The sequence below is a fragment of the Harpia harpyja genome, chromosome 4, assembly GCF_026419915.1.
Source record: "Harpia harpyja isolate bHarHar1 chromosome 4, bHarHar1 primary haplotype, whole genome shotgun sequence".
Lineage (NCBI taxonomy): Eukaryota > Metazoa > Chordata > Aves > Accipitriformes > Accipitridae > Harpia > Harpia harpyja.
Window position 1 is genome coordinate 53,921,359 of NC_068943.1, and position 25,338 is coordinate 53,946,696.

The 25,338-nt window shown below is 38.5% G+C and overlaps 1 protein-coding gene across 8 annotated transcripts in view; it reads left to right on the forward strand.

Moving 5' to 3' along the window:
• Positions 1-25,338, forward strand: part of PLCB4 (phospholipase C beta 4) — a 218,145-nt gene that overhangs the window by 117,464 nt on the left and 75,343 nt on the right. For all 8 annotated transcript variants that reach the window (XR_008234723.1, XM_052784069.1, XM_052784070.1 and 5 more), the window contains 6 exons: positions 4,469-4,569; positions 8,656-8,736; positions 9,041-9,100; positions 10,420-10,563; positions 19,341-19,420; positions 19,984-20,037. Coding sequence is in view for 7 of the 8 variants with exons in the window: in XM_052784069.1 (XP_052640029.1) it covers positions 4,486-4,569; positions 8,656-8,736; positions 9,041-9,100; positions 10,420-10,563; positions 19,341-19,420; positions 19,984-20,037 (503 nt within the window). In the remaining variant the exon portion in view is untranslated. The remainder of the gene's footprint in view (positions 1-4,468; positions 4,570-8,655; positions 8,737-9,040; positions 9,101-10,419; positions 10,564-19,340; positions 19,421-19,983; positions 20,038-25,338) is intronic.

The window sequence follows — 25,338 nt, forward strand, 5'->3', positions numbered from 1 at the left end:
TTAACAGAATCCTTTCTTTCTCCTGTTCAGCCACACCTTGTCCTTCTTTTGGTCAAAGAATGAAAAAACCAGGATTTATAGTCCCTCCACCCACCTTTAGCTTAGTACAGCCAAGCTTACAAAAGAGGAAGACTTCTGTCTCAAATTATGCTATTCTGGATATGGTTAATTTTGTGTCCTCACTCTTTGGGTAATCCAGGTGAATGAAAAGCTGCTTGTTTTTCATGTGATCCAAATCATGCCTTCAGGCATAAATCACTGTTGAAAGAAAGGGAGATAGCTCAAAAGGCATTTAACTACTGCATTTGAGAGACTTCACCTACTTCTCCCTTGTGGTCATTAAGTCCTGAGGTGTATTTTAATGAGTGTTCTTTCTGCTTTTGTGAACAGTATGTATTCAGAGGCATTTTTATACTTTAAGAACCCTAAATTAGTGAGAAGAATTTGATTTTAATTTTTAAAGGCTGTTTAAAAGTTTTAAAATTAAAATTTTAGTCTTTAAATTTAGTTCCTAAATCTTCTCTCTCCCAGTTGAATCTGCACACATTTCATTGTTACTAAATTTCTTTAAAGAGAGTAATTCTTGATTCTCATCATAGTGAGGGTATATGCATGCATACGTTTACAACCATATGAACATTAGAATGTCATGTTTGTTTGGGTTTGGTGGGTGGGTGGGGTTGTTTGTTTTTTACTTTCTTTGAACTGCTTAAAAAATGATTAAAAGAGATCCAAAGAGTGATAGGGGAATATTTTGTATTTTGTTTTCGTGATCTTAAAAGCTAACAGGGTTACGGAAGAATGGATTTTTGAGAGAAGTGTAAGAAATGTGAGAGGCTGAAAAGAGCTTTTCTAAAGGCAGAGGGAATTTTCTTCACCTTCTGTATAGCTGCCAAAGCATATGGCTTAAAAATCTTGTTTGTTACAATTCATCTGACTCTTTGCTACATGTACTCAAGCCATCTTTCCCTCATGCTTCATCTGTCTCAGTTCATCTGTAAACTGTATTGACCTGTGAGAGAGCAGAGCTAGAGAAGAGATTGGTATGATGGTAAATAACAATGAGTTTGAGTCCCTGAGACAGAACTTGATTGCTTGATAAATTATGAGCAATCAAGCGTGTTTTCTTGCAGCTAAATGCAAAGTTATGCAAATAAGAACGACTGTAATTCTGGTTTGTATGACAGAGGGCTGTGCAGGGCTACTGGGTGCTGGTCCAGACCCCTGACTTCAGAAAGGCAGCTGGAAAAGTGGAGAGGGCTCAGGCTGAGTCCAAGATTTGAAAAACATGCATTGCAGCAGAAACTGAAGAGCTCGATCTATTCAATTTACCAGCGATGAAGTAACGAGACAACTTCATCATACTGTGTGAGTACCCAGACAAGAAGATACCTGTAAAGGAGGGATTTCTACAGAGCTATATTTCTGTGACTGAATGATGAACTCAGCAAAGTTCAAACTAGTAATAAAGTGCATGTTTGTAGTGCTAAGGTAATTAGTCTATCTGAAAGATAAATGGCTGTTCCAGCACTCTTTACATCCAGAATTCAGAATGCCAGATGCTGGACAGGATGTTACGATGTGTCTTATACAGGAGTTCAGAGCAGTTGCAGTGCTTGTAGGTTTTGAAATCTGTGTCTGTATGGGGTTCAATGTCAGTAAAAAAGGGTAAAGGCCACGTATATAGGTTAGGGACTGTGGAAGAATATTCTTCACAGTCTTAACAGTGTCATCGCATTTCTTATGTTTTAGCACAGAATGTGTCTGCTTTTCCCAGAAGGACTTCACATGCTGGTAGCATGTATTGCTGCATGAACTACGTGTCGTATTTGAAGTAACTTTTCTCCTTGGGAACATTCTGATAGTAAAAGTCATATAAATAGAAAAGGGAATGGTCAAAATGCCATAAAAATGGAGTGTTTATCACTTCAGGTGTGTGGTTTTTAAGTTTCCTTTAAATCTAAGGGATATTTTTCCAAGATCTTTGAGGATTTGTTGTGTAGGATGGGGTTTTGTTGGTTCTGGTTTCAACTTTACCGTTAACGAAGCCTGTGAAGTCAGAAAACAGCTTTCTGAAGCTGCGTATCTCCAAACGTAGCTTTGCTCTAAGAACAAGCACTAAGTTTTCAAGGTTTTGTGATTATACTGAGCTACTGTGTGAAGTCTGTGAGCTGTATGGAACAAGACACCATCATGCTACTGCAATGGGATGGCTCTCCTATTCTGCAGCCTCCTCCATGGAACGAGGAAAGAGCAGCTCTTTGCAGATCTAAACTGGAAGAGAACCGTAAAATTGTAAGTGTATTTTTAAGAAATAATAAAAATTCAGTAATTTAGCACATTCCCTGAAAGGATCTCAAAACATCTTATGGTCCTCATGAAGAAGATATTATTACTCTTTTACAGAGTGGTAAGAGCCAAATGCACAGAGCTGACAAAAAGAAAAGGGGGCTTTCGATAATATACTAAATGTAGCTGATCGCTTCTTGGCCCTAGTTCCTTGTCCTCTGTTTGTTCAGAGTGTCTCTTCATCAGGGAAAAAAAAAGTACAGATGAATAGTCTTAAATATTGTTTAGCCTCATTTTTTTAAATGGAGAATACAGACATGTTATTTTGAGTTTTCATCCCATTTTCAACAAAAGTGAACACTTAATGTGTTCTGTCATATTGTATTTGTCAATAACTGTCAAAATGTATTTTTGATAATTATGGAGAATGAATTCATTTATCTTATTCCTAAGGCTTTGGAAATGTGATATGTATTTTTGATATTCCTGTATCAATGATCAAAAAAGGGCAGGAGATAGAGATGGGCAGCATGAAAATGTATTTTGCGTTTTTTTAGTAGTAATGGTATTTTTTCAGTAGAAAACTATCAAAAGTAAATGTTCTTAAAGTCGGTGCTGGGACAGAGTCTTTTAACAGTATCCTCTAAGTTCTTTTATTCTTGTTCTTTTTCTTGTTAGAACATTTTTGATACAAATGAAAACAAGACAGAGAAGGAGGATACTACAAAAATTTTTTTTTTTTTTTAAACAGTTGCATCTATTCTGGGTTTAAAGTTCAGTCAAAGTAGACATTTCTGTCTAAGAACTTTGTGGAAGCATTGATATCTAATTGGTAATATTTTAGTCTGCTATTCAGAGTTTTGGCATACACAAACACTACAAAGATGATATGCATAGCATAGATTACACAGGCTGTCATGCTTTCCCTTGAATTTTATGTATGCTTTTTATTCTTCTCACTTAGACAAACTTTGCTTGGGCTGTGTGCCTGCATTGTAATAGAGTAAGAACTGTACTGGCTACGCTCAGCCCTCTATCATGCTGCTAGAGACAGCCAATAGTAGGTGAAGGTTGTCAGAGGAGGGCTGCGGCAAGCAGTCAAGAACAGGGTAAGGTGGTGTTCTCCTGTGAGACAGGCAGTAGCGTGTGAGGTCAGATTATTGTGACCATGTGCTGTATTCATCCTCAATATACTGTTTCACAGAATGATTTGCTGACATCTGTGAGTCAGTCTCATCTTGCTGCTGCCAAGTGTATTCCCCCTCACGCAAGACTTTCTGGTCCACTGTATAAAGGAATAACCAAGATACTGTGTGTCCTAGATGGCATTAGTAATCAGGAACAATGCAGATGCACTTTACTTCAGATAAAATGAACCTCAGTATTTCAGAGTACGTAGTTGGGACATTTTCTGCTGTGAAGCAGCATAACCTAGAAGGCACTAAGGTGCTGGAAAGGTTACTGAATAATTTGATAGTCTTTCTTGTAAGGTCCATATGTTATGACTTCTGTATTATATTCTACATGAACAGCTTTGTTCACATTCCTAAGCTTGCAGAAATGCACAATACTGCAAGCTAATTTTATTTAATGCCCTATATACCTAAACAGGTTTTTTTCCCGATGAATTTTGACCTATATATTATCTGTATCTTGAGTTACGTGTAAAATACCACTGAAAATACCCAGGACTTTATTTAATACGAATGGATTTTGAAATACAAAACAGAGGAAAAATGTGTTTCTTACTACCTACGTAGTATAGAATTTAGAAGGTTAAAAAAAATAAAATCTGTTTATGTAGGATCTGTTTTCCTGTAAAAAAGAAACACTTATGTATATTACAGGTTGTGGTATTCTGTGTCACCTAGGGCTGCATTAATCCCAGCCTCATTATACTCTAGAAGTGATGTAGCATGTATTTAAGCTAAAGCAATGTTACAGTGCAAGTGTTTTTTCAAGTAATTAAGTTCAGACGCATATTTTACAAGTATTTTTCATTTTAAAGTTATGAAACAAAAATACTCTTACAAGGAAAACTCTTGATTTGGAAATGCACTGTGACTTTTTAATACTTCTGTGTGAAAGGAAAAGCTAAAAGTCACCTTTTTTTTCTGCTTAGACTTTGAAATACTCCTAAAAGACAGTAATTGAACTCTGCTTTTTCATTCTATTTCAGGTTTTTCTTCTATAATCATGGCAAAACCTTACGAATTTAACTGGCAGAAGCCAGTTCCCTCTTTTATGCAAGATGGAGCTGTGTTTGATAGATATGAAGAGGTAAGAGGCCAGTTGCATTTCATTTGCTATTCTCTTTTAAATATGTAGATGTTACGAATATTTCATGTTTTGCTTTCATTGTACACAAATAAACTTTCAAATAGCTCCAGAAATGTGTGTGGGGAGGAAATACCAACACACTTTATCGCTATACAGATTTTTGCTTTTAAAATAAATAACTTTAAAATATATTTGATCCCTCTGATTTGAAATAAGCCCAGAGGAAGAGAAAGGGAGATTTGGATCAACATATCTGTAACATGCATAAAGCTCTCATCTTTGCAGATTCATAAAGCACATCACTGAACAAAGTGAATCCTTCCATTTTTTGTACATCTATCAAATGGAGGCAAGGGGGAATATGTCTTTTTTTTTTAATACATAAACTGAGGACCTGCATCTCACAAAGGAAAGTAAGAGAACACAAAACGTTTATATTCTGATTCAAATGCATCATTTGAGAACTGGAGTGGTTTTTGTCTACTTCAGAAAATCAGCCTGTACTCTATCTGAAATATGATTACTATGATGCCACTTTCAGCTGTGCTTTAATCCAAATTTATCCAAGGGATGCAAAAAAGACATTTTACACAGACAGCCGAAATAAAGTGCTGAGACATTTACCTTATACTCAGCATTGATATGCCTGTGAGAATAATTTTATCAGGGTCTATTTTTAATCTTGTTTGGACAGGAAGTCTCTAAAAGTTAAAGGTATCTCAGTAATGTCTTCAGGGATAGTAGTATTTTCCTCTTACGTTTTGAAATGTAAGTAAAAGGTATTTTTTATCATGAGGCCTGTCAAGATAGAGATAGTTGTTTTACCCTGTATTTTCAGTTTTGGGGACAGATAAACTAAGAAGATACTAGTGGACACTGAATTCCTTAGAAAGGAGGTTCATAAAAGCTTTATTTTTCTTCAGCAAATATTGCTCCAGAAACTCAGCCTGTGAGGATCCAAGTGAGGGGGTATGGCCCATGGTTTTTCTCTTGCACCTTAGATGACAAACAGGGAATGGGCAGATACAGAAAAGAGATTTAAGTGCTCAAATTTTGGTGTGAGATCAAGAATGCTTGGTGAGGCACCTGGGTCCTTGACGTAGTGATAGGGAGAATGAGACATCTCAAAAAGTTATACTTTTGCACTATAGGTTGGTGTACTCAGCAGGCACCTCTGCAACACTAGATAATGCTGGGCAGACGTGGGGTGAGATGGTAGCACCAGAAGTCTTGCTCTTTGCAGCTGAATTTACTGCCTTCCAAAACCCTGTAGAAAGGGGCTCCTACTTGCCACCTGTGGAACAAAATGTTGTTTGCCCATCCACGTGCTGTTCTCTAGCTGCACTGCTTGTTGTAAGTTTTGCCGCAGTTTACTCCAGGTTTGCTATGGTACAGTTGGAAGCCTGGTTTGTTTTCTTGAAGGGGACTCTTCTGAAAACATTATAAAGGCTTTCACTTGGGTAACTAACTGTATATTTTATCTGCAATTTTACAGGAATCATCAAGGGCTGTAAAAAAATCTAGTGGCTCAGAAGTTAAAATCTGTAGCCTGTAAACAGTGAGCACTTGATGGTTTGGCTGGTTGATACTATCAGATTTATGATATACATAGGTGATTATTTAATTGTGTTGTGGTAGTAACTAGATAGCCTACCCAAGAGGGACCATTGTTTTAGAAATGGCTATGCAAACGTAGCCAGATCTGATTCCTATACTATAAGGCTTGCAGTTTTCAAGAAAAATGTTTCAGATCTAGTTTTCATGGAAATTCTGTGCTTAATTCCCCACCCTAACAGAAAGGTCATGTTGGGGAAAAAGACAAATGGTAAGTCAACTACAGTCATACAGCAGGTCAGTGCGGAACTGGGGCTTAGGAATCCTGGTATAGGGACTGGGTGACTGAACAGCTCTAGTACAGCATGAGAGTCTTTTATGTGCCCAAGTTTCATTGAGCGGTTAGAAAAATCTGGGTTATTGTCATGTGGAGCAGTGTCTTGATCCATCTTTTGCTGATAGAGTAGTCCCTTAACTAGGAGAATTACAAAATTATGGAAATATATTTTAGGCCAAGCATTATCATGTTTGACTGCTGGGAGGTCTGAGTCTAGCACAGGATTATCTCAGCAGAATGTGGGAAATAAAAGTCAGACATGATTAGGAACCTTACTGGTCATATTGCGTCTACAGGGTCTGATGGTAGGTGCTTTTTTACCATACAAGGCGACAAATTGCAGAAAAAGTAATTTGATGAATAGAGTCACAGCTGGGGTAGAACATCAACATGAGTGCAGTTTACATAGACGCCTTTGTGAAGACAACATTTTTGGTATATCAAGAGCTTTTTGATACATGGGGACACAATAAATGACAAAGTTGCCTGCCTTTTATTGTGTGAGTAATCTTCCTGGGAAACGCAAGACGCACTCATTTTGATTGGTAGCTAGCTGCATTTTTGTATGAAACAGGACTCCAAGGGCTGTAAAATGAGTAAATCTGAGGTGTCTGGCAACAGATAGGTTTCATAAGGGATGAGTGCTAGGGTGAAGGCAGGAAAATAGAGGTATGGTAAAGCAAGATGGGCAGAGCCGTACATGCTGGAAACTCATGCATAGTGGTGTCGGCTCAGACTGAGCTGCAGCAACTTTATACTTTCTATCTCAGCTCCCCTACCTGTAAAATTAACATAGTTGTTTGCTACTTGGATGGAAGACTGCAGTGTATCAGTCCTTAAAACCTGTAAATCTCATTTGAGGACCTAAAGTGTTGTCCAGAAGTGGACACCATTCAATAATTAATGTGTCCAGGGAAAAGGAGCAATTATCCCAAACACAGCATGTCCCCTTTGCCTGTGCCCATCTAGGAGGGCTCAAGGACATTACCCAACTGTGGATCCAGGAACTTGCTTGCCTTCATGCCCAGTGTCAAGTCAGGATAAGACCTGACTAGAATGTAACCATTCCTTAGACCACCTGATGCCCTTGTTCCATGGCAGAGGACAAAAAGGCTCCTGTGGCTGCCGGCCTGATGTCCTGCATCCCAGGTCAGGGTGGGGAGCTGCCTCAGAGTAACCCAGTGAGAAGAAACTGTCCTGGATAGACTTACTGACTTAAAAGCATGCTCCATGGATTGAGGGCATTGGAGTTTTTACCTGGTTTTGTTACCTAAATTCAAATTGTCCTGACTCTGAAAATAGCTATGTATATTTATGTGCTTGCTGCCCTTGCAGTATGCACAGGAGAGGACATGGCATTTCAGAAAGGTACCTCAGTCTTTAACATAGAACAAAGAACTGATTTCTGAAACAGTAAGCAGTGCTGTAGCCTGCACACATGCTTGTTGGTTTTCAATTAAGGAAATCAGGAAGTCCTGGATCTTTTTTTTTTTTTATATTTAAAAAGTGATTGATTCTGCACAGTGTTATCCTGCATTTTAGCTTAATTTATGATGCATTAATTGAGGCTGGAGGTGTGTGGAGGAAGTTTCTTTTTTAATTCAGCTAATCTGATTTTTTGCCTTGTCTAGTCTCTTTGGTATGCCATTCTTTCTTGATTTCTCTACAAATCAATATCGTTCAAACTCTGCTTGCCAGATACTCTGGCTACAAAATGCTTGCAGCATGCATACTGTCATAGTCTAACAGAAAAGTGCTTCCCAAATTCTGATTGCTAAAATGAAATGTGGTCATTTGATCCTAAAGGTAGTATTGGCAAATTACATGTTTTTAATCTTTACGTAGTTTGAAGCATTTAATTTTCAATAATTTTTCTGAAGTTCCATTTCATTAAGGTTTTTGATTAGGTAAGAATCACTGCTTTTCTTAAAACAAATCTTCATAGCTGCAAAGAAGTAGGAAAATATTAATTAAGTGCATCCCAATGTCTCAAATGGCAGCAAAAAGACAAATCATTAAAAAAGATAATTTTTTAAAAGCCTGCCTCCCTCATTTCTGATTGCCTTGACAATAGCAAATTCTCCTGGAAGGTATTTGGGAGAAATGTAACAATCTTTTTTATTTTTGAACAATGAATAAATGTATGACGTTTGTCAAACTGACTAAAATAATGGTCTGTATTTTCTTTTCTATAGGAATCTTTTGTCTTTGAAAGCAACTGTCTCTTCCAAGTGGATGAATTTGGCTTTTTTCTGAGCTGGAGAAGTGAAGGAAAGGTATATTACTGTTATGTCAGGAAGATATATTAGATATTATTGCACTTGGTTTATATTCTGTCTAGTTTTTAAAAATCTAAAATACTGTGTTAGTTTATTTACAAAACTAGCCTTAGTCCTCTTCTTTTAGAATTGACAGAAATGAAGTATTTAAGAGGGAATTAATTGATATAAAAGGGAAATACACTTTTTAGTGTTAATTAACAGTGTTTACAATTAAGATTCATTGTTTATTTTTGCTGCAATTCCTGATGGAGCCATGTGTCAACAGACCTTTGAACTTGTACATTTTTTGCCATTTCAGGAAGGACAGGTATTAGAATGCTCCCTGATCAACAGTGTTCGTTTTGGAGCTGTACCAAAGGTACTCTATATTTAGTTTATGCTCTTCATTTAAACCAAGGGTATTTAAACTGAAGGTGAAATGCAGGACAAAGTTCATTTCTTTAAAAAATATGAGCAATGCTGCTTTTATTTTGCAATCACAGTCTAAAATTTTAAGTTTTTAAGTCAAGTAATCTGGTGTGATTGCCGTGGGAAGGTTCTGTCATCTGGTCTTTCTGATGTAGTACAGTGCTTAGCTTTCAGGATGCGGTGGAAGTTGAACAACAGACATTAAGAGGACATACCAGGAGTTTTTAATTATTTTGTAACAGTGTATTGTGATACTTGTTTTAGGGATCTGGAAAAAAATGTTTCATATTCCAAATGTTGTTCCTATCTGTTTTGTTGTACCCTCTTGCTCCATTGACATAAAACATAGAAAGTTTTGTTTGCATCCCTCTTTATGCAGTTAGATGGTCAGAGAGGGCAGCTGGTCACTGTCTGCCATTTTGAAGAATATCAACAGAAGTACTAGCCAGGAGTTCTGGAAAAACCCAAAACTTTGGAAATATTTTCAGTGGTATTCGTCAGAAAGAATAGGTAGAATTGTCCGAAGTGAATTGTGGGCCTCCCTCCTCCAGGCCTTTAGTTTAGAAGATTTGTTATGAAGCAATAGATGTCTGTTAGCACCTCTACATTTCCACTTTCATGTGTTAAGTGTTTCTGTCTTAACTGTAGGTAACTATCTTTTAGTAGTTCTCTTGGGAATCCATAGACTAAAATCTTTCCCCCTGTAGAGAAAGGGCATGAGAAGTGGTAGTGCAGACAACCCTGTGCTTCATGTGCTGTCAACCATACCAATATGCTTCAGACTTCACCTCTGTCTTTACATAGGTAATTTGCTCTTTACGCCCATTAAATCTGTAGCCCTTGACCCTTAGCAGAGATACCAGCTTGTATGACATGTTGTTAAGAAACAGCCAAAAAGTCACACGGATCATAACTCTCAATAACTATGGACTTAACTAGATTGGAATAATTTACTTAGAGATTAATACTGTTCTTCTGTTTCCAGTCTTTGGAGTGATTAGTTTTTCATGATGAAAATATATGTAATTTCTAATTTAACTTTCCAAAATGTATTTAAAATACTTCATTTACTTCTGAGTTCTCACAATAGCATTCCTAATTGTTAGAATATATTGTTTTTCAGGTTTACACAAAATAATTCTAAGTGAAAGCACTCCTTTAAGATGATTGGCAAAGGTTTAAATTTGTTAATGGAAATGCATCTTTACTGTAGTGCATTGCATAACAGAAGTATTGCAAATGTGACAAGTTATTTATTCTGTTTAACAGGATCCCAAAATACTATCTGCACTTGAGGCTGTTGGAAAATCAGAAAGTGAGTTGGAAGGACGGATAGTGTGTGTTTGCAGTGGCACAGATCTGGTGAACATCAGCTTCACTTTCATGGTAGCGGAAAACACAGAAATAGCCAAGGTATTTCACAATTAAACACTGTGTAGGAGTTTAAAAAAAAAAGAAAAAAAAAAAAAAAAAAAGAGGAGAGCTCCTCAGCAGTACTCAATTGTTTTTCCTGAGTAAATCAGCCTGCTTGGCTGACTGAAATACCTGTTTTAATGTCTTCTGCCACACTCTACAGAGCAACATCCATTTGGAGCATTCTGTAACATGTCTGTGTGCCATGGTGAAAAGAGATCGTGACTTTATCAGCTTGTGCGTGCATGGTGATTTATCAAAAGTAGGCACTGAGACCATTAAATATTTAAGACGCAGCATTCCCTCAGCTGTTTAGTATCTCTATGTGGGGCTTGTACAGCAGACTTTGTGACGATTATGCAGTGGATCTGTAACACATAGGGATGCTGAAGGGAAGTGCAATTACTTTCATTTTCCTGGTGGGTGCAGCTCAGCCCTCCAAAATTTTGTTCAGCGATTAACCTAATTGTATTGTGTGGTTCATGTTATTTGAAAAGACAAAAGCAGGAAAGAAAATTCTTTACAGTTAAGGGGATTCCAGTGTAGCCAGGTTCTTTTCTGTTTCCCGTTGACATGGAACAATCTTAGAAAACAATGGTGCTTTTTAACACGTCATCTTTCCTGAGAGCTTAAGATTGCAGTTCACAATGCAAGTTATATGCTTCCACCAAGGCCTGGTACTCAATCTATCTGCTGTAAACTGCCCTGAGAAACTTGATCCAGAGTACTGGTAGTATGCTACTAGCTTAGACCCAGAGATTCAAGGGATTTTAAAAATACATGGGTTTTTGCCTTTCTTTTCTGATTGTGTGTACTTAGGGTGTATTATAATCTGTTTTGCCTGTGAGAAAAACATTGAATAGTGATCAGTAACATGCACCTGCTAAATCCCCTCCTTTTAAAACTGAGTATCTGTTTGTCAATTGCAGCATCACTAAATCCCTTGGCAGACCTGGCTGATCACTGGCAGTGCCAAGTAAACTCCATGATAGGACAAATACTTCTATAACTTACATGGGTACACTCAATTGATTTTACTGTGTGTATTTTCAGCAGGCTTCCAGGGAAATAACGTGTCACAGTTATATTTTGAAAACAGTTAAGAAGCTAAGAAAAGGAGATGCTGGCAGCATTCACTTTTATACTTAACCCAACAGTGTCTTTGATTTATTCTGAAAACAGAAAGTTGGAGTTAAGTTTCTTAGCCACCTTAGATCTCTGTAAACTGTATTAGACGAATTGGTTTGTGAGGAGTATGTTGGCCAATTACGTAGACTGTAGGTGAGCTAATTATATGAAAAGATCTACTGCTTCATTATCTGCCAAGATGCTTACCAAAAATGGTGTGTCATGCTGCAGACAGCTTGTGGGTAGGGTCTGAGAGGCCCATAAATGTGAAGAGTCCTGCATTTGGGAGTCACTCCACCAAAACAGATATCTAGAACTTGTCAACAGTGGTGATCCACCTGATCTGTGTGAGGCACAAGGGAGACGGTAAAGTAGATCAAGCCAAAAACAACGTAGAGCTTTCTAAGTTGCCTTCACTGGGGATATTGGCATATGGGAAGTAAATTGGCCTGTACTGTATTGGCCTTTCGTATATGGTAAGTACATCAACTTGCTGCTATATTTCTATGCTAAAATAAAATTTTCCAGGGGTTATCTGCACATAGAGCTGTTCCTGCTTAATTGTTCCTGTTTTGTTCATGAGAAAACATCTTTCTTCTGGGACATAGTAAATCTCTTCTAGGAGTGAGTCTTTGTGTGGCATTACGTAGCTATGCAGCTACTAACTGCAATTGAGAATAGTCCTTGATTTAATCCATGTTCAAAAGTAAGCCCCCCTTGTGAAATGGCAGAGGCAAGAGTTTGGAGAAGAAGGGGCAATGACTGTAGCTTAAGCAGCCCAGATATGTGTAAGGAATGCATCTGTAGTGGTTTCTGCTGTTTCCCTCCTGTTGCCATGAGGAAGGTGAGCATTACTTGCTGTAGATCTTTTGTCGCTTCCTCAAATAAACGAAGGTCAGGATTGGTTGGCACCTGATTGGGATACTTTAAAACAAGGAAATTCAGTGACAGATCCAAATACAAAAGCCCAGAACCTTCCTGCCCAGATAGAGGGCAAGAAGGTATTCTGCTTCTGTAGATAATAATTTACAATTGGAAAAGAAGTAATTGTTACTCACTGAAGGCTGGGTTATAATGGAACTGAGTAACCATGACAAAGAAGAAAATTGATGCAAGTTCCTGCCTCCTTCAGGCTAGCCATGTAAGGAGTGGTGTCAGGGGGAAGCAGATTCTGCCAGGTCCCATAGGACAGGGTGGCAGAGTGTGGGGGCAGTCCCTTAGGGGTGCCCTGGCTGTGGCAGGTGGGCATGCACAGAGCTGGTGTGTGCTGTGGGCAGTGGTGAACCTTTCCCTCCAGGAAGGGCTTGTTGCAGGCTGTCCGTTGTGATCTGTCATCATCTCTGCACTGGGGCAGCTCCACGTTCCTCTGCCTCTCGTGGCGATGTGCTCAGCAGATCTGGCCAAGTCCATCGCTGAGCTCCAAGTATAGCTATTCCAACAACAAGAGTGTGTTTATTATCTCTCCACTTGTCTCCAAGCTCCAACTCTGGTATTTACATTCTATCTACTTAAATTTTATTGGTGTTTTCAGCTGAGAAATTGGTTTTCATTTCTACTCTTAAAACAAAACAACCACAAAATAGGGTGTACTCTGTCTGATTACAAGCAGCTGTCATGGTCCACTCCTAAAGCAACTCCACTGTGGTAGCAGAGAGTGACTATAAAAGGTGGAATTCAAAATCTAATGTTTGGAATCCTGATTAAATCAGGTTATATAAATTACTGTGAGCTAAAATTAAAACACACACATATTATGTGTGTTTTTCTTTTTTACTTCCCGGATGGACTTTCTGTGACCTAGTAATCTGATAATCTGCTTTCTTCTAGGACATTTGAAAAGGCCAGTGTGTATTTGGGGGTGAATTCCCTTAGTGCAGAAGCAATGTAGTGCTGATGTGAGGCCTTAGCACATGGCATGTAGGCTGCCTATCTGAAGTTGGCCTAAGTCCAATAAAGCTGTTGTAGTTCAGCAGCCCAAAATCTGAACTTCTCGTCTTCTTTGCTCATACACTTTGGCAATGCATTAAGGCGTTTAACTTAAAAGATTAACCTAAGTCAAGTCAGCTCTTTTTGCATTCTTTAATATTACTGCATATCAGGAGTAAATTTGTCCTGACAGTTGTTCTTTCCCGGATCTAGCTGTGCTGTTGGGAAGGACCATCTCTCCAGCTGATAGTTTCTGCCCTTCTGCCAGAAAGTACTGTTCCCACTGCCCTGCTGGCAGAGGACTTTTCTACTATATGGCTCTTTTTGACTTACAAAAAACTTCTGTTTCAGTTGACCCTGATTTTTCTCCCATGAAACAAGCTATTAAATATCTGCCAAAATCATATTGGTAGGAGGGCAGCTAGAAGGTAGCAGAAGATTCCCATGGGAATATCCCGCAGTCACATTACAGAAAAGTTCTGTTTTCCCATAGGTTTGGTTTGGTTTGGCGTTTCCAGCCGCTTTCAGAGTAGACCCCTCCAGCGCTGCAAAAGTCATTCCGGGGTGGAAAGCTTTGTTGAAGGGTGGTAGCAGTCTGCACACATAAGGCAGCTCCCAATACAGAGCGTTTGTGTGGGCCTCAGCTTTCCTGATGAAATACTAGAATGTCAGAAGAGTCCCTCTTATTTTTGTAACAGAATTTTCACAGCAATATCCTGCAAGTCTGTGCTGCAGTTGGTCAGGTAGGGAATAGGTTTTACACTGTCACTAGTCTTGTCTCCTTGCTTTTGCTGTCTTACGTTAGACATACAGCAATTTTCATAGAACAGAAATTACTTCTGAGACATCTGCGTTGAGAGAAGAGGGACATCTGCTGGTCACAGAATCGCTGAGTGAGGGCAAGGTACCAGGGAATCCTGCCAGGCCGTGTCTGTCTTGGTAAGAGTTGAGAAACATGGTTCTATTCTCCATGAATTTCCTGAACCTACAAGCTATCAAGCCCTTGACTCTGACAGTCAGTCACAGGCACTGAATGCCAAAACCAGAGGGCAGTGCCTCCTTGCCTCCCCAGCTTTCCCAATGCTTGAATTAAGTAAAGTGCAACTGTGGAGAGACTGCACTGAAAAAGTGAAGGTAAAATCTCAAGAGGTCTTGGAGAATACTGACCTCATCTGTAAATAAGCCATAGATGACCTTGTCTAGAATTTCATGAGCTGTAGGTTACAGTGATTTTTAGCCTTTCATAGTTTTTGTCCTTTTTAACCCTACTAAATTAAAAGTTGATGTTGACGCGGATGTCACGGACACTGCACACAATCAATATGGTCAAGCAGATGCCACTTTATTGCCAAGATAGCTCGGTTTATGTGTTCATTCTAGTTACTGTTCACGCATAAGCAAATTAGAGATTGGTTAGCATGAGCTGTCCACGCGCCTAGTTACACCTAATGATTGGTTATATCAACACTGTACACGCGCATAAACATAAGGCATAATTGGTTGTATTAACTAAAACATGCGAAACTTGTCTCAGTCTAATTGGTCAAGATAAGCTGCGGAATTGAGGTTCTTTGTGCCAAGTTCCCTTTATCGTGGAATGCGCACCTGTGTTCTTCTAATTGGTATCTTTCTTTTTTTGTCTTCTTTTTTATTCTGTTCAAGGCCTTCTAAAGGCGTCTGGAATGCTCTTACTACCGTTAGCTAAATATGTGTCCACAAGCAAAGCGTCCTTGAAGCCTGCTGCCTACAAAACATCCTTGGCTCACAAATTGATCAATTCTATCGAGTCTGGATTGTTCACTGTGCCCATTACTTTCCAAGTATCCCACAAGTTGATGGCTAAAAGAGAGCTGAGAGGTCAAACTTACTTGTGCACCTTGCCACTGCTGCCTGCATTTCATCGATGAACCCCAGCTAATGCAAAGTCACTAAGTGCCTCAGAAGCATTTGAGTACTACAGCAAAAGCCGAGAGAGTGCTGCTTCGATCAATTTTTCTTACACTTTCTTCTTACAGAGATATTTGACAAAGTTGGATCTTGTTAGAAAAAAAGAACGCAGTCTGCTTATTCCAGCCTGCAGTGTACTTAGATTTGGGCCTCTTGTGTCAGCCTAAGGGTCTGTGTTTAAGGTGTACTTGTCTTTGGTTTTGTTTCTCTTTATGGTTGTTGTTTCTCTAAGATTAGATAGCAGGGCCCAGATTCCTCTTTTATATGAACCTCGAATAATTCTTGGTATATAGAGAGTCATTCAAGAGTCACATTGACAGATTAAAGGTACTGAACCATATTTTGAAAATTGGAAAATATTTAGCACTACCATCAGTAAGAATGAAACTCATCCTGTATTTCTATCAAAAACATTTTGTAACTCCACTTTCTCTAACACCCAAGTGAAGTGTTTCCTATCTACCTCATTTCAGAATTTCATCTTGTTATAGGATTTTCCTTCTTTGGAGAGGTAGCGATTTGGAAATGCTGAGCACGAAAGAGGATAACTGAGGTTCTTTATCCCTGTTTACTTACATAGATTTACAGGTCTTTCAGCTTAATCTGTAAAATAAGGAGTGCTATCACAGCATACAAGTAAGGCTGTTGCTATTCTTCATAGCATGTTAGCTGAGAATAATCTGAGCTCTTCTTTCATCCCTCCCACAAGGTCATCAGACAAGTATACATTAAATCTGGGAATGGTTTGTTGTCAGGAAAGCAATATGTTACCAGCTTGATATTTGTCAGAGTGTTCAGGCTTTGGGTATTTTCTGAATATCTGTGCACTGGATCGCAGTGCCTTAAAAGTGATTATGAAGATAGTTTGTTATTTGAAGACTATTCTGGCTCAGAAGGACAAAGAGTTTGAGTGCTGAGCCTGTATATTAATCTATGGATGAGGAATTTTTTTCATCTTATGTCATTTTGCTTCTATATAGTATGCTCACAATCCAGAAGCATTTTTTTTTTCCTTAGCGTTCTCAGTTAATTTGGGGCCAGCTGGTAACCATGGGAAATATCTGATGAAATGCTCCAGAAACTGCTTTAGCCCCAAACTGAAGTACAAGCAGCCAGATGCTACATTGTAGTGTAGCTGTGTGGTGTGGAACAGATAGGCAGATGTGTCTCTCGAACTGCCATGTCTTGCCGAGGGGACATCATGCCAATGTAAAGATGATTCATAGATGGACAGAAACTCTTAGGTTACTCCCTTGCCTGGTGCCAGCAGAGATGTGATGCTTTTGTGGCTTATGAGTGTTTGGCTGTAGTTCTGCGCTCTTTTGGTGTAAAAGAATGCAGTTCCTGATTTGACATCTCTATCAGGAAAGGGCATTATCATTGCAAAAAGATTAGGGAGTCCTCTAAAGTGGGAATCATGAGGACAACCCCTCCTGCAAAGAAATTACGTGATAAGTAGTTAGTGTATTGATTTCTCTCTATACTTTTTTTTTCTTCCTAGCAGTATTCCTTTTTTGGTAGCTGTTCTTGATGTACAGAAGTAACTTCAGAACTGACTGCTGGGTAACCTTACCTTTAAATGTTAGATTTTGTAATATCTGGTGTAGTTACAATCCATTGCCTTCAAATCAGAATCGAACTGTGTGTGTTTATTTCCTGTTGAAATGGTGACATTGCCAGTACTGCACCAATGGCGTTTTTTAGCAGAAAAAAATGGGAGTTTTGAAAGACTGAAGCTTATTCACAGCATGCATTTTGTGTAATTTAATTTTGCAAGGGTTTTTTGTTTGCAGTGCATGTGCCATTTTACTGGATGGGTCAGTGTTGAAAAGTTTAGGAGCTTTTAAGGGACTACAGACTAATCCAGATCATACGAGGATAATTTTTTGTATAGCTGTGACAGTGTTAATGCAGCAGTAATGTTACATTTTACTGTTTAAAAAAACCAAAAACATGCCCACAAACTTAGATAGTTGATGCTAGTTGAATTTCAACAGTTCTAGGAGTTTGAAATATACTTAAGATTTGATCAAGCATTTAACCTGAAATTATCGCAAACACTATTCTATATCATCTTAGGTGAGGGAACCTTTGTAGGAAAAGATAAGTGTTCCCAAAGTCTGTCAATGGCTTCGAGTTGTATCAGTTCTAATAAATAATATTATCTCTCCCCATGAACCTTGCTTTCTCTACATCCCTAGGCAGCACATCCATACTATGACTACTAAGTCATCTTACTCATGCAGCTGGGAAAAGAGAAATGGGAGGGCAGACTGTTACTGGTGGGTCGTTTTCAAGCACGAAAACACACCTAAGAAAACCCCAAATGCCAGCTTTTCTCATAAGTCAGACTTCTATTTTAAATGATTCTCTGATACATTCTATTTGTATGCATATTTTATGCAGTGCTTCTTAAAAAGGTAATTTGAAAAGAAATAGCCAAATGTTAATAAATGTCTTAATAAATGACTAGTTTTTCTGAAGCAAAATAGATTTATAAGGTCCATTTTTAAGGGAATCTGATTAACAATTTCTTGTTTAGAAAGAAGTTTGTGATGTGCTTGTAAAGTCTTATGAGTACAAGGGTCTGCTTAAGTGTGTTTGTCTGCTGAGTTGACACCTTAAACCTTGTTTTAGCCCATAGGGATTTACTGCCTGCAGTTCACAATATGCCATTTTCCAAAGATGTTCGTATTCCTCCCGTATAAATGATGACTTTGTCATCTGTTTTGCAGATGTACAGCACTCATTCATGAAAAGAAAATTATACTCATCTGCATCTATTTATAAGTGTCAGATTCTGGATCCTGCCCAAGTCAATTCAAGCTGCATGCACAGAATTTGGCTGGAAGCAAGAAGCTTCTTTATTCATAAGGTTAATGTTAAGCAGTGGAACAAATCCTGTCTCAGTTCCACCAGTGTAAATTATCTCTTGAGTAATCCTAGCATTACAATGGCATAATTGAGATCGAACTTGGCTTGGAGTGCTGTCATTTTTTTCTCTTCCTATAGCTTTATTCTGCCAGGATTCTTGCTGTGAGTGTTCATGTTAGGGCCTAATCCTTAAGCTTCTATACAGTACTGCAAAGTCTAGGTACAAGCTATAGCAGAAAAATAGATCCATAAAAAGGAGTTACATAAGTGCTGTAATGCTGCTGTTGGCTGAAAATCATCCCAACGATTACTGGAATGTTTTGCTTTTTAAGGATGAAAGCAAGAAAGCAAGCAGGACTTGAGTATGTAACAGGGTGTTAGGTGAGGTCAATGTCACAGAACAATTGTTGTGCCTCCCTGTGGTTTGCTCTAGTTTATTAATATTTTGTTTCATTCCTTTTCTAAAACTGGGCCAGTTAGATCTGTCATCACATATTGTATAATGTTGCTTAGTAATAGCTAATATTGCCAGTCGCAAGTGAAAGAGAGGCATATGTTTATACAGCCTATAAATAGAAGGCTTAATAAATCAATCAAGGGACCACTTGCCTTTGCTGGCAATAAACTGTTTTAATAGCACCACTGATGCTACATGTAGCACTTGGAAGAATAGAAAGCATGATCACTTTGTTTAGCGAAGGATGAAATAGTAATGGGTAAAATGCGGCCGGACTTTTCCGTGGTGTTATAGGCTGTGGAGTGGGCAGGTTTTTTTCCTCAATTCAGGTTATTAACATTATCCATGCTGCAAGGAAGAGCAGCCTTCCCCTAAGACAAACTTTCCTACCTTTTCCCTCTTCAGTTTTCCTAATTTGGCATTTCTGTGTTTTCATGTTTTTCAGCAATGGGTAGAAGGGCTTGGGTCCATCATACATAACTTTAGAGCTAACAATGTCAGTCCAATGACATGTCTCAAGAAACAGTAAGTTACTTTCTTCCCCTTTCTCCTTTATTTTTCTGTCCTTGTATTTTCCTTCTTGGAATTAAAAAAAAAAAAAATTTGTTTTTCATAGTTCAATATTTGCAATCACAGAACAGTGTAATAAAGAAAATTATGTTATATTAGTTTAGAGTTTATCTTTCATTGTGACTAGAAGACGTCTCAAGTCTGTATCTGGCACCTGCTCAGGAGAAACTGTAAGATAATTTAGAACTGTTCACTCGATTTATTGGTATTGTATGTTTTAATTATTGTCTGGTTTGTTCTTTCATTGATGCATATGCAAACCAAACCCCATGAGTCTTTCTTGTCTTCACACTTGTGTTAATTGATGTACTGATTCTTTTGGACTGCTTTTTGCCTTTACAGCTGAAGAACTACTCTGCCTCAAGCGCTAAAAGGTTATAGAAATGTGTTTTTATTACAGAACAATTATTTGTTTGTATTCATTTCACAGACATGGCAATAATCTTAAGCTAAATATAAGTATCTAGATACCAATTTTAATAAATGGTATGTTAAAAATATTCCATTCTTAATTTCAGCTGGATGAAACTGGCCTTTCTAACAAACACAAATGGGAAAATTCCAGTTCGGAGGTAAGCACAACTGGGAGTTCCAGTTTTTGTCAGGTACAGGTCGTATAATGTTAGTAAAATTCTGTGGCTTAATAATGAAATATAATATCAATTTTATTACTAATACTTACGTAAAAATAAGTACAGAACTAGACAGGCTTAGCTGAGTTCTATACCTCCTTGGTAAATTAAGCAGGACTTATCAGCCTAGTAATTTTTTTCTTAGTCTGTTGTAATGAAGATATGAGTGCTTGTAATTGTTTTCAAAGTCACTTAGAGCTAAAAGCATCAGTTTTCTCAGTTTAAAACTTCTCAAACTCTGGGATGGGTTTTTCAATTGTAAAACTTCATAAAATACTTACCAAAAGAACTATAAGAGCTTGCAAGCTAGTTAAGTAGAGGACAAAAAGGTACCTTTTAAAATTTAGTTCCTTGTAAAAGAGATAGATACAGCTCTGCCAAAAATTCTTCTGCTTTTATAGGAACCCCCAGGATAATATTTGGTTTTCTCCACGTGGTAAATGAATTGTTGGGTTAGTTGTTGTCAGTAACAGAAAAGCTAGAACAGTGTATTTCTTTCTGTACAGCTATTAACTATTACTGATTTTCAGTCCTCTCTGGCTAGGCAGTAATTCTCCCCCCTCCTGCTCTAGAAATTAATTCTTGCTGACACATTGAGCTTCTTTCCTCTTCCTGCAGTATGTGAAAACCACACTTTTGGGGCATGCTAGTTTTTTTCATAAATAGAAACTCTCAGAAGGGAGCAAGAAGGTGGACTTTGTAAGATAAGCTTCACAGAACATTTTTTTTCAAGGGAGAAAGAGAGGATTTTGCGTCTGTAGAATCTGCAAAAAGACAAAGGGCCTGCCATGCTGCCTTCCAGGTTTCTTTAGTTTCATGACTCAAGTGATACCTTGACAGTGTTAAGGCTGCTTCTGTGTATTAGTCTTTCAGCTTTCACATTACCAACCCCCTGCTCATTTCTCAAACTTTAGCTGCCATGAGGCACCTTCTGTGCAGAAGTCCCATAAGGGATATCAACTGAAGGGTGATGATGAGGGAACAATACTACAGGGGCAAATTCATTTTCAAGACTTTAGAGTTCTATGCCTGTGTTTGAACATAGACCTTTATTCCTCAGTATGAATTTATAGTGTGCTAGCTTGTCTGGCACTGTTTCTGCCTTGAAATACTTTACCTCGCGTTTAGCAAGGCATAAATTCTCTCCGTTGTGCTACAGCACGCTGATTTGCATATGCAGACAAGCCTGCATATTGCTGAAGAGAGTCCAGTCCACTAGTTCCAGTGTATTAAATCTTTAAATTCAAATTTGCACTATTTTCGGGTTGACATAAATTGGTCTCTAGCAGCTTAATGTACTGCAAAAGTAGTTTGCTTATAAATTTGTAAGGGATTTACTATTCCATGCTGTGCAGAGGGAAGCTGAATCTTCTTTACATCTGGATGCTCCAAGGAATGCACTATGTTGGTGTGGGTAAAATGTGGCAACTTTTGGGAGCTCATCTGGGAAGCACTGTATCACCTGCTAGGAGAGATGTCAGTGAGAGGCTGGAGGAAAGTTGTAGAGGAGGAATGTGAATGTACACCTGCATTGGAAAAGAGGGTGAATCAGAGCCCTGACGGGGGACGGCAAGGTCATGCGATTAGCCTGATCCAGCAACACTACTTCTCATGAAGTGGGACACAGCCACCCAGGTGTCTTAGCACTGGGCAGCCTGGGATGTGGGGGACTTCCTTACTTCCCTCCTCCTCCCATGGAACACTTAGTGCAGAGGAGGAGTGTGGAAAGATAAAAGAGGGAACAGAAGGAGGTGAATGCATAAGGAGAAGGATATGTGTATGAGGAAGGCAAGCCAGGAAGCACTGGGCAATGTGGGCAGAATGGCTCTGCTATGCAAGGTGCACCAAGTTTCACATTGTTTATCCAAGCCTCCCCCTAGTAACACTTTCCACTGGTTTAAACCACTGATGCTTCCCCTTCAACTGACCTCCAGATTGCTATGGTCAGCCCTTCCCATATACCTGTTTTTAAATACAATGTTATCTATTTAGCCCTGCTTCCTCAAACCTCCACCTCCTCCTGCTGCTCAGGGACTCCTGTAGCAATTGCTGTAGCTCTGGGGATACAGGTGGAACAATTATTCTCTCAGAAACAGAATACCCAGCAGATCTGTTAAGCTGTAGGAATGTGTATCATAAGATCACCCGTATTTCATTTTTACACAGAAGTGCAGTAAAACACTGAGAAAAAAAGAAAAATCTCACCTCAGAAATAAGAGCTCCTTGCATTTCTTTTCAGGTTTAAGACAGATTTTTGCCGCTAGCACATAGCCATAGCGAATGATGAACCTTGAGAAGGTGAAACTCCTTAGGCTGTTGGTGGTAAATGGCATAAATATTCTTGACTCATTAGTGCAGTTGGGGGTTGCAGAGTCATGAAGATTCTTCTCAACTACTTTTGGATTTTAATATACTCCAGGGCATGTAGATATTACTATCAACCTACTATGTTTGGGAGAGAAGAAATTCTGGCAGTTAGTAGTGCAAAAACCTTAGGAGAGCACCAGTGTTGCCATTTGGACTTACAGCAGTCTGAGTCTAGAACTATATCTACAGATCTTACAAGGACAGGGCATTTGGTAAGATATGTTGTATTTTCGGTTTTTACCACTACTGTAAATGATGACTAAAAAGGTCAGTGTTTGTTTAAAAAAAAAAAAAAAAATCTACTTGGTTTCTGCAGCTTTCTGTTGGCAGAAAATGGATTTTCTACATACGCAAGTTGCACCTGTTCAGCTAGAGCATGTTTAGAAATGAGCTTTGCTCAATCTATGCTTACCCCCTGTATAACTATATTTAAAAGGATTTAAGCTAATTTAGATTCTAACTGTGAAAATATATAAAAAAAGAAAAAGCTAAACTATGATAAATGGAGCTTAAATCTCTTTTACAGTAGTTTCATTAAGTTAATTTGAAATTACACTTTTTTTTAGTAAATATGTTTTGTATCGATTACTCCAGAGTGCCTGGAAGGAATCTGTTTTAATGCTCAGATGATGGTTGGAAATCATAGTTTTAGATAATTTCTTGTACAGTGTAGGCAGTGGTACTTCCAGTTCTAGCCAAACTGGTAAATTCAGTGGAACCATGATAAAAGCTTTGTTTGAACAGTTTGTGTGTTGGCTTGATTTTTGAAGTAATGGTTGGAAAGTGGTGAAGGTCTGAAGTAACCAAGTCATTTAATCCATCAACAAGCACAATAGATTCATACTCCGCAGTCACCGATTTGGGAAGTATTTTTCAATATTTATGAGGAAGTACATTGACATTTGGGCCCCTCACTACAGGAAAGACATTGAGTTGCTGGAGCATGTCCAGAGAAGGGCAACCAAGTCGGTGAGGGGTCTGGAGCGCAAGTCTTATGAGGAGCGGCTGAGGGAACTGGGGTTGTTTAGTCTAGAGAAAAGGAGGCTGAGGGGAGACCTTATTGCTCTCTACAACTACCTGAAAGGGGGTTGTAGTGAGGTGGGTGCTGGTCTCTTCTGTCAGGTGGCTGGAGATAGGACAAGAGGAAATGGCCTCAAGTTGAGGCAAGGGAGATTTAGGTTAGATATTAGGAAAAATTTCTTTACTGAGAGGGTTGTCAGACATTGGAATAGGCTGCCCAGAGAAGTGGTGGAGTCACCATCCCTGGAGGTATTCAAAAAGTGCGTAGACAGGGTACTCCATAACGTGGTTTAGTGGGCATGGATAATGGTTGGACTCGATGATCTTGAAGGTCTTTTCCAACCTAAATGATTCTATGATTCTATGTTACCATAAAAAGCCCCAAACTACTGTAGAACATGAGGAGTAAACACCTGTAGGTATCTGTCAACCAGTAACTTGCCTGCATCTGAAGTAGCCCAGTTTTCTTCCAAGGTGTACAACAAGGTGAATGTAGATTTGCTAGGATGAAGTCTCTTCCAATAGAGGGAAAAGTAGTTTTATTTACAATATCCTTAGCAAAATTAAAGTGTCATGCTGTATTTTTACAATCTTTTTTGATTCATGCAATATTTTCTAGACTGCTGCTCTCATTACAAATTACTGCTATGTTTGCTGTCATCTTTGGCGAAATAAAAAATAGTTTGGCATCAAAAATAAGTTTCCTGCAGCCATGGAATCTTGTCTCACAGTTTCTGATTAATTACTTACGCCAATATTACACTTTTTACATGACGTTATTATTGAGGCCTGATTCGTTAGAACAGACATAGAATTTTTTGCGGGGCTGGAGTTAGGTTGTAAATTGTAGAGCTAACATTACTCTGTGTTTCAGAATTGGTGGAAAAATAGATGCCTGAGATTTTTTTCAGAAACAAGTGCCTAAAGTTAAACTCAGTCTATATTTTAGTGAAAACATCTTGGTACTGATCAGCTTTGGGAAATCAACTAACTTATTTAGGTGCCTAAATAGGGACATAGAAATCTAACTGTTGTAAGAACTGAGTAAAAAAAAAAAATTGGCCAAGATTTCTTAAAATATTATTTTATCATTTAGATCTTTCACTTCCTGATCTTAATTTTATTAGTATGAAAATATTTGCACAGGCAGTTTAGAGTGTTTTGGAGAGTAAAACAACTGTGAATTGCTATGGCTACAAATAACAGCAACAGTTTGTTTCACATCTTTCACCATGTGAAATTATTTAGTATGCATGAGATTTAACAAGAAGTCTCATCAAATGTTTGTCTTGCTTGATGATAAAGAGCAATATATTCTTATCAAGCAGCTATAGAGTCTTTCCCAATGTACAGCTTTTGTTAGCATTAGAAATAGATGTTGGATGCAGACCTCAGTTTTTCTCTCCAGATTGAGACACCAAAATCAGGGGGTTGTGGGACACATCATTTTAGCTTAGACCATAAACAGAAGGAAGGAGAGCTGTCCAGTTTGTATCTACTTTTCCAGAGTTAGAGGTTATTCAAACTCATCTCAAATGGAAACAGAAATAGGCCAAATGCTTTCACATTAGTCATACCAAATAGCTAAGCTTTAATTGGATTTATTTCATTTCAAGTGAAACCAGTTTGTCAGTCGCATGCATGGTGAAATCACCCCTGTTTTGCAGAAACAAGAGGATGTTAATCAGTTTGATGGAAATATTTCAGTGGCAGCTGAGACCTACCTAAATGAGTTGTGTGTAGTATATCTAGAACAGGGATATTCATGATGGCTGTAAGTTGAGGGAGCATTCAAAGGGAGGAGTGAGCACTGCAGCTAGTGAGGGGGCAGGGAGTAAGATGTGGCATGCAGCT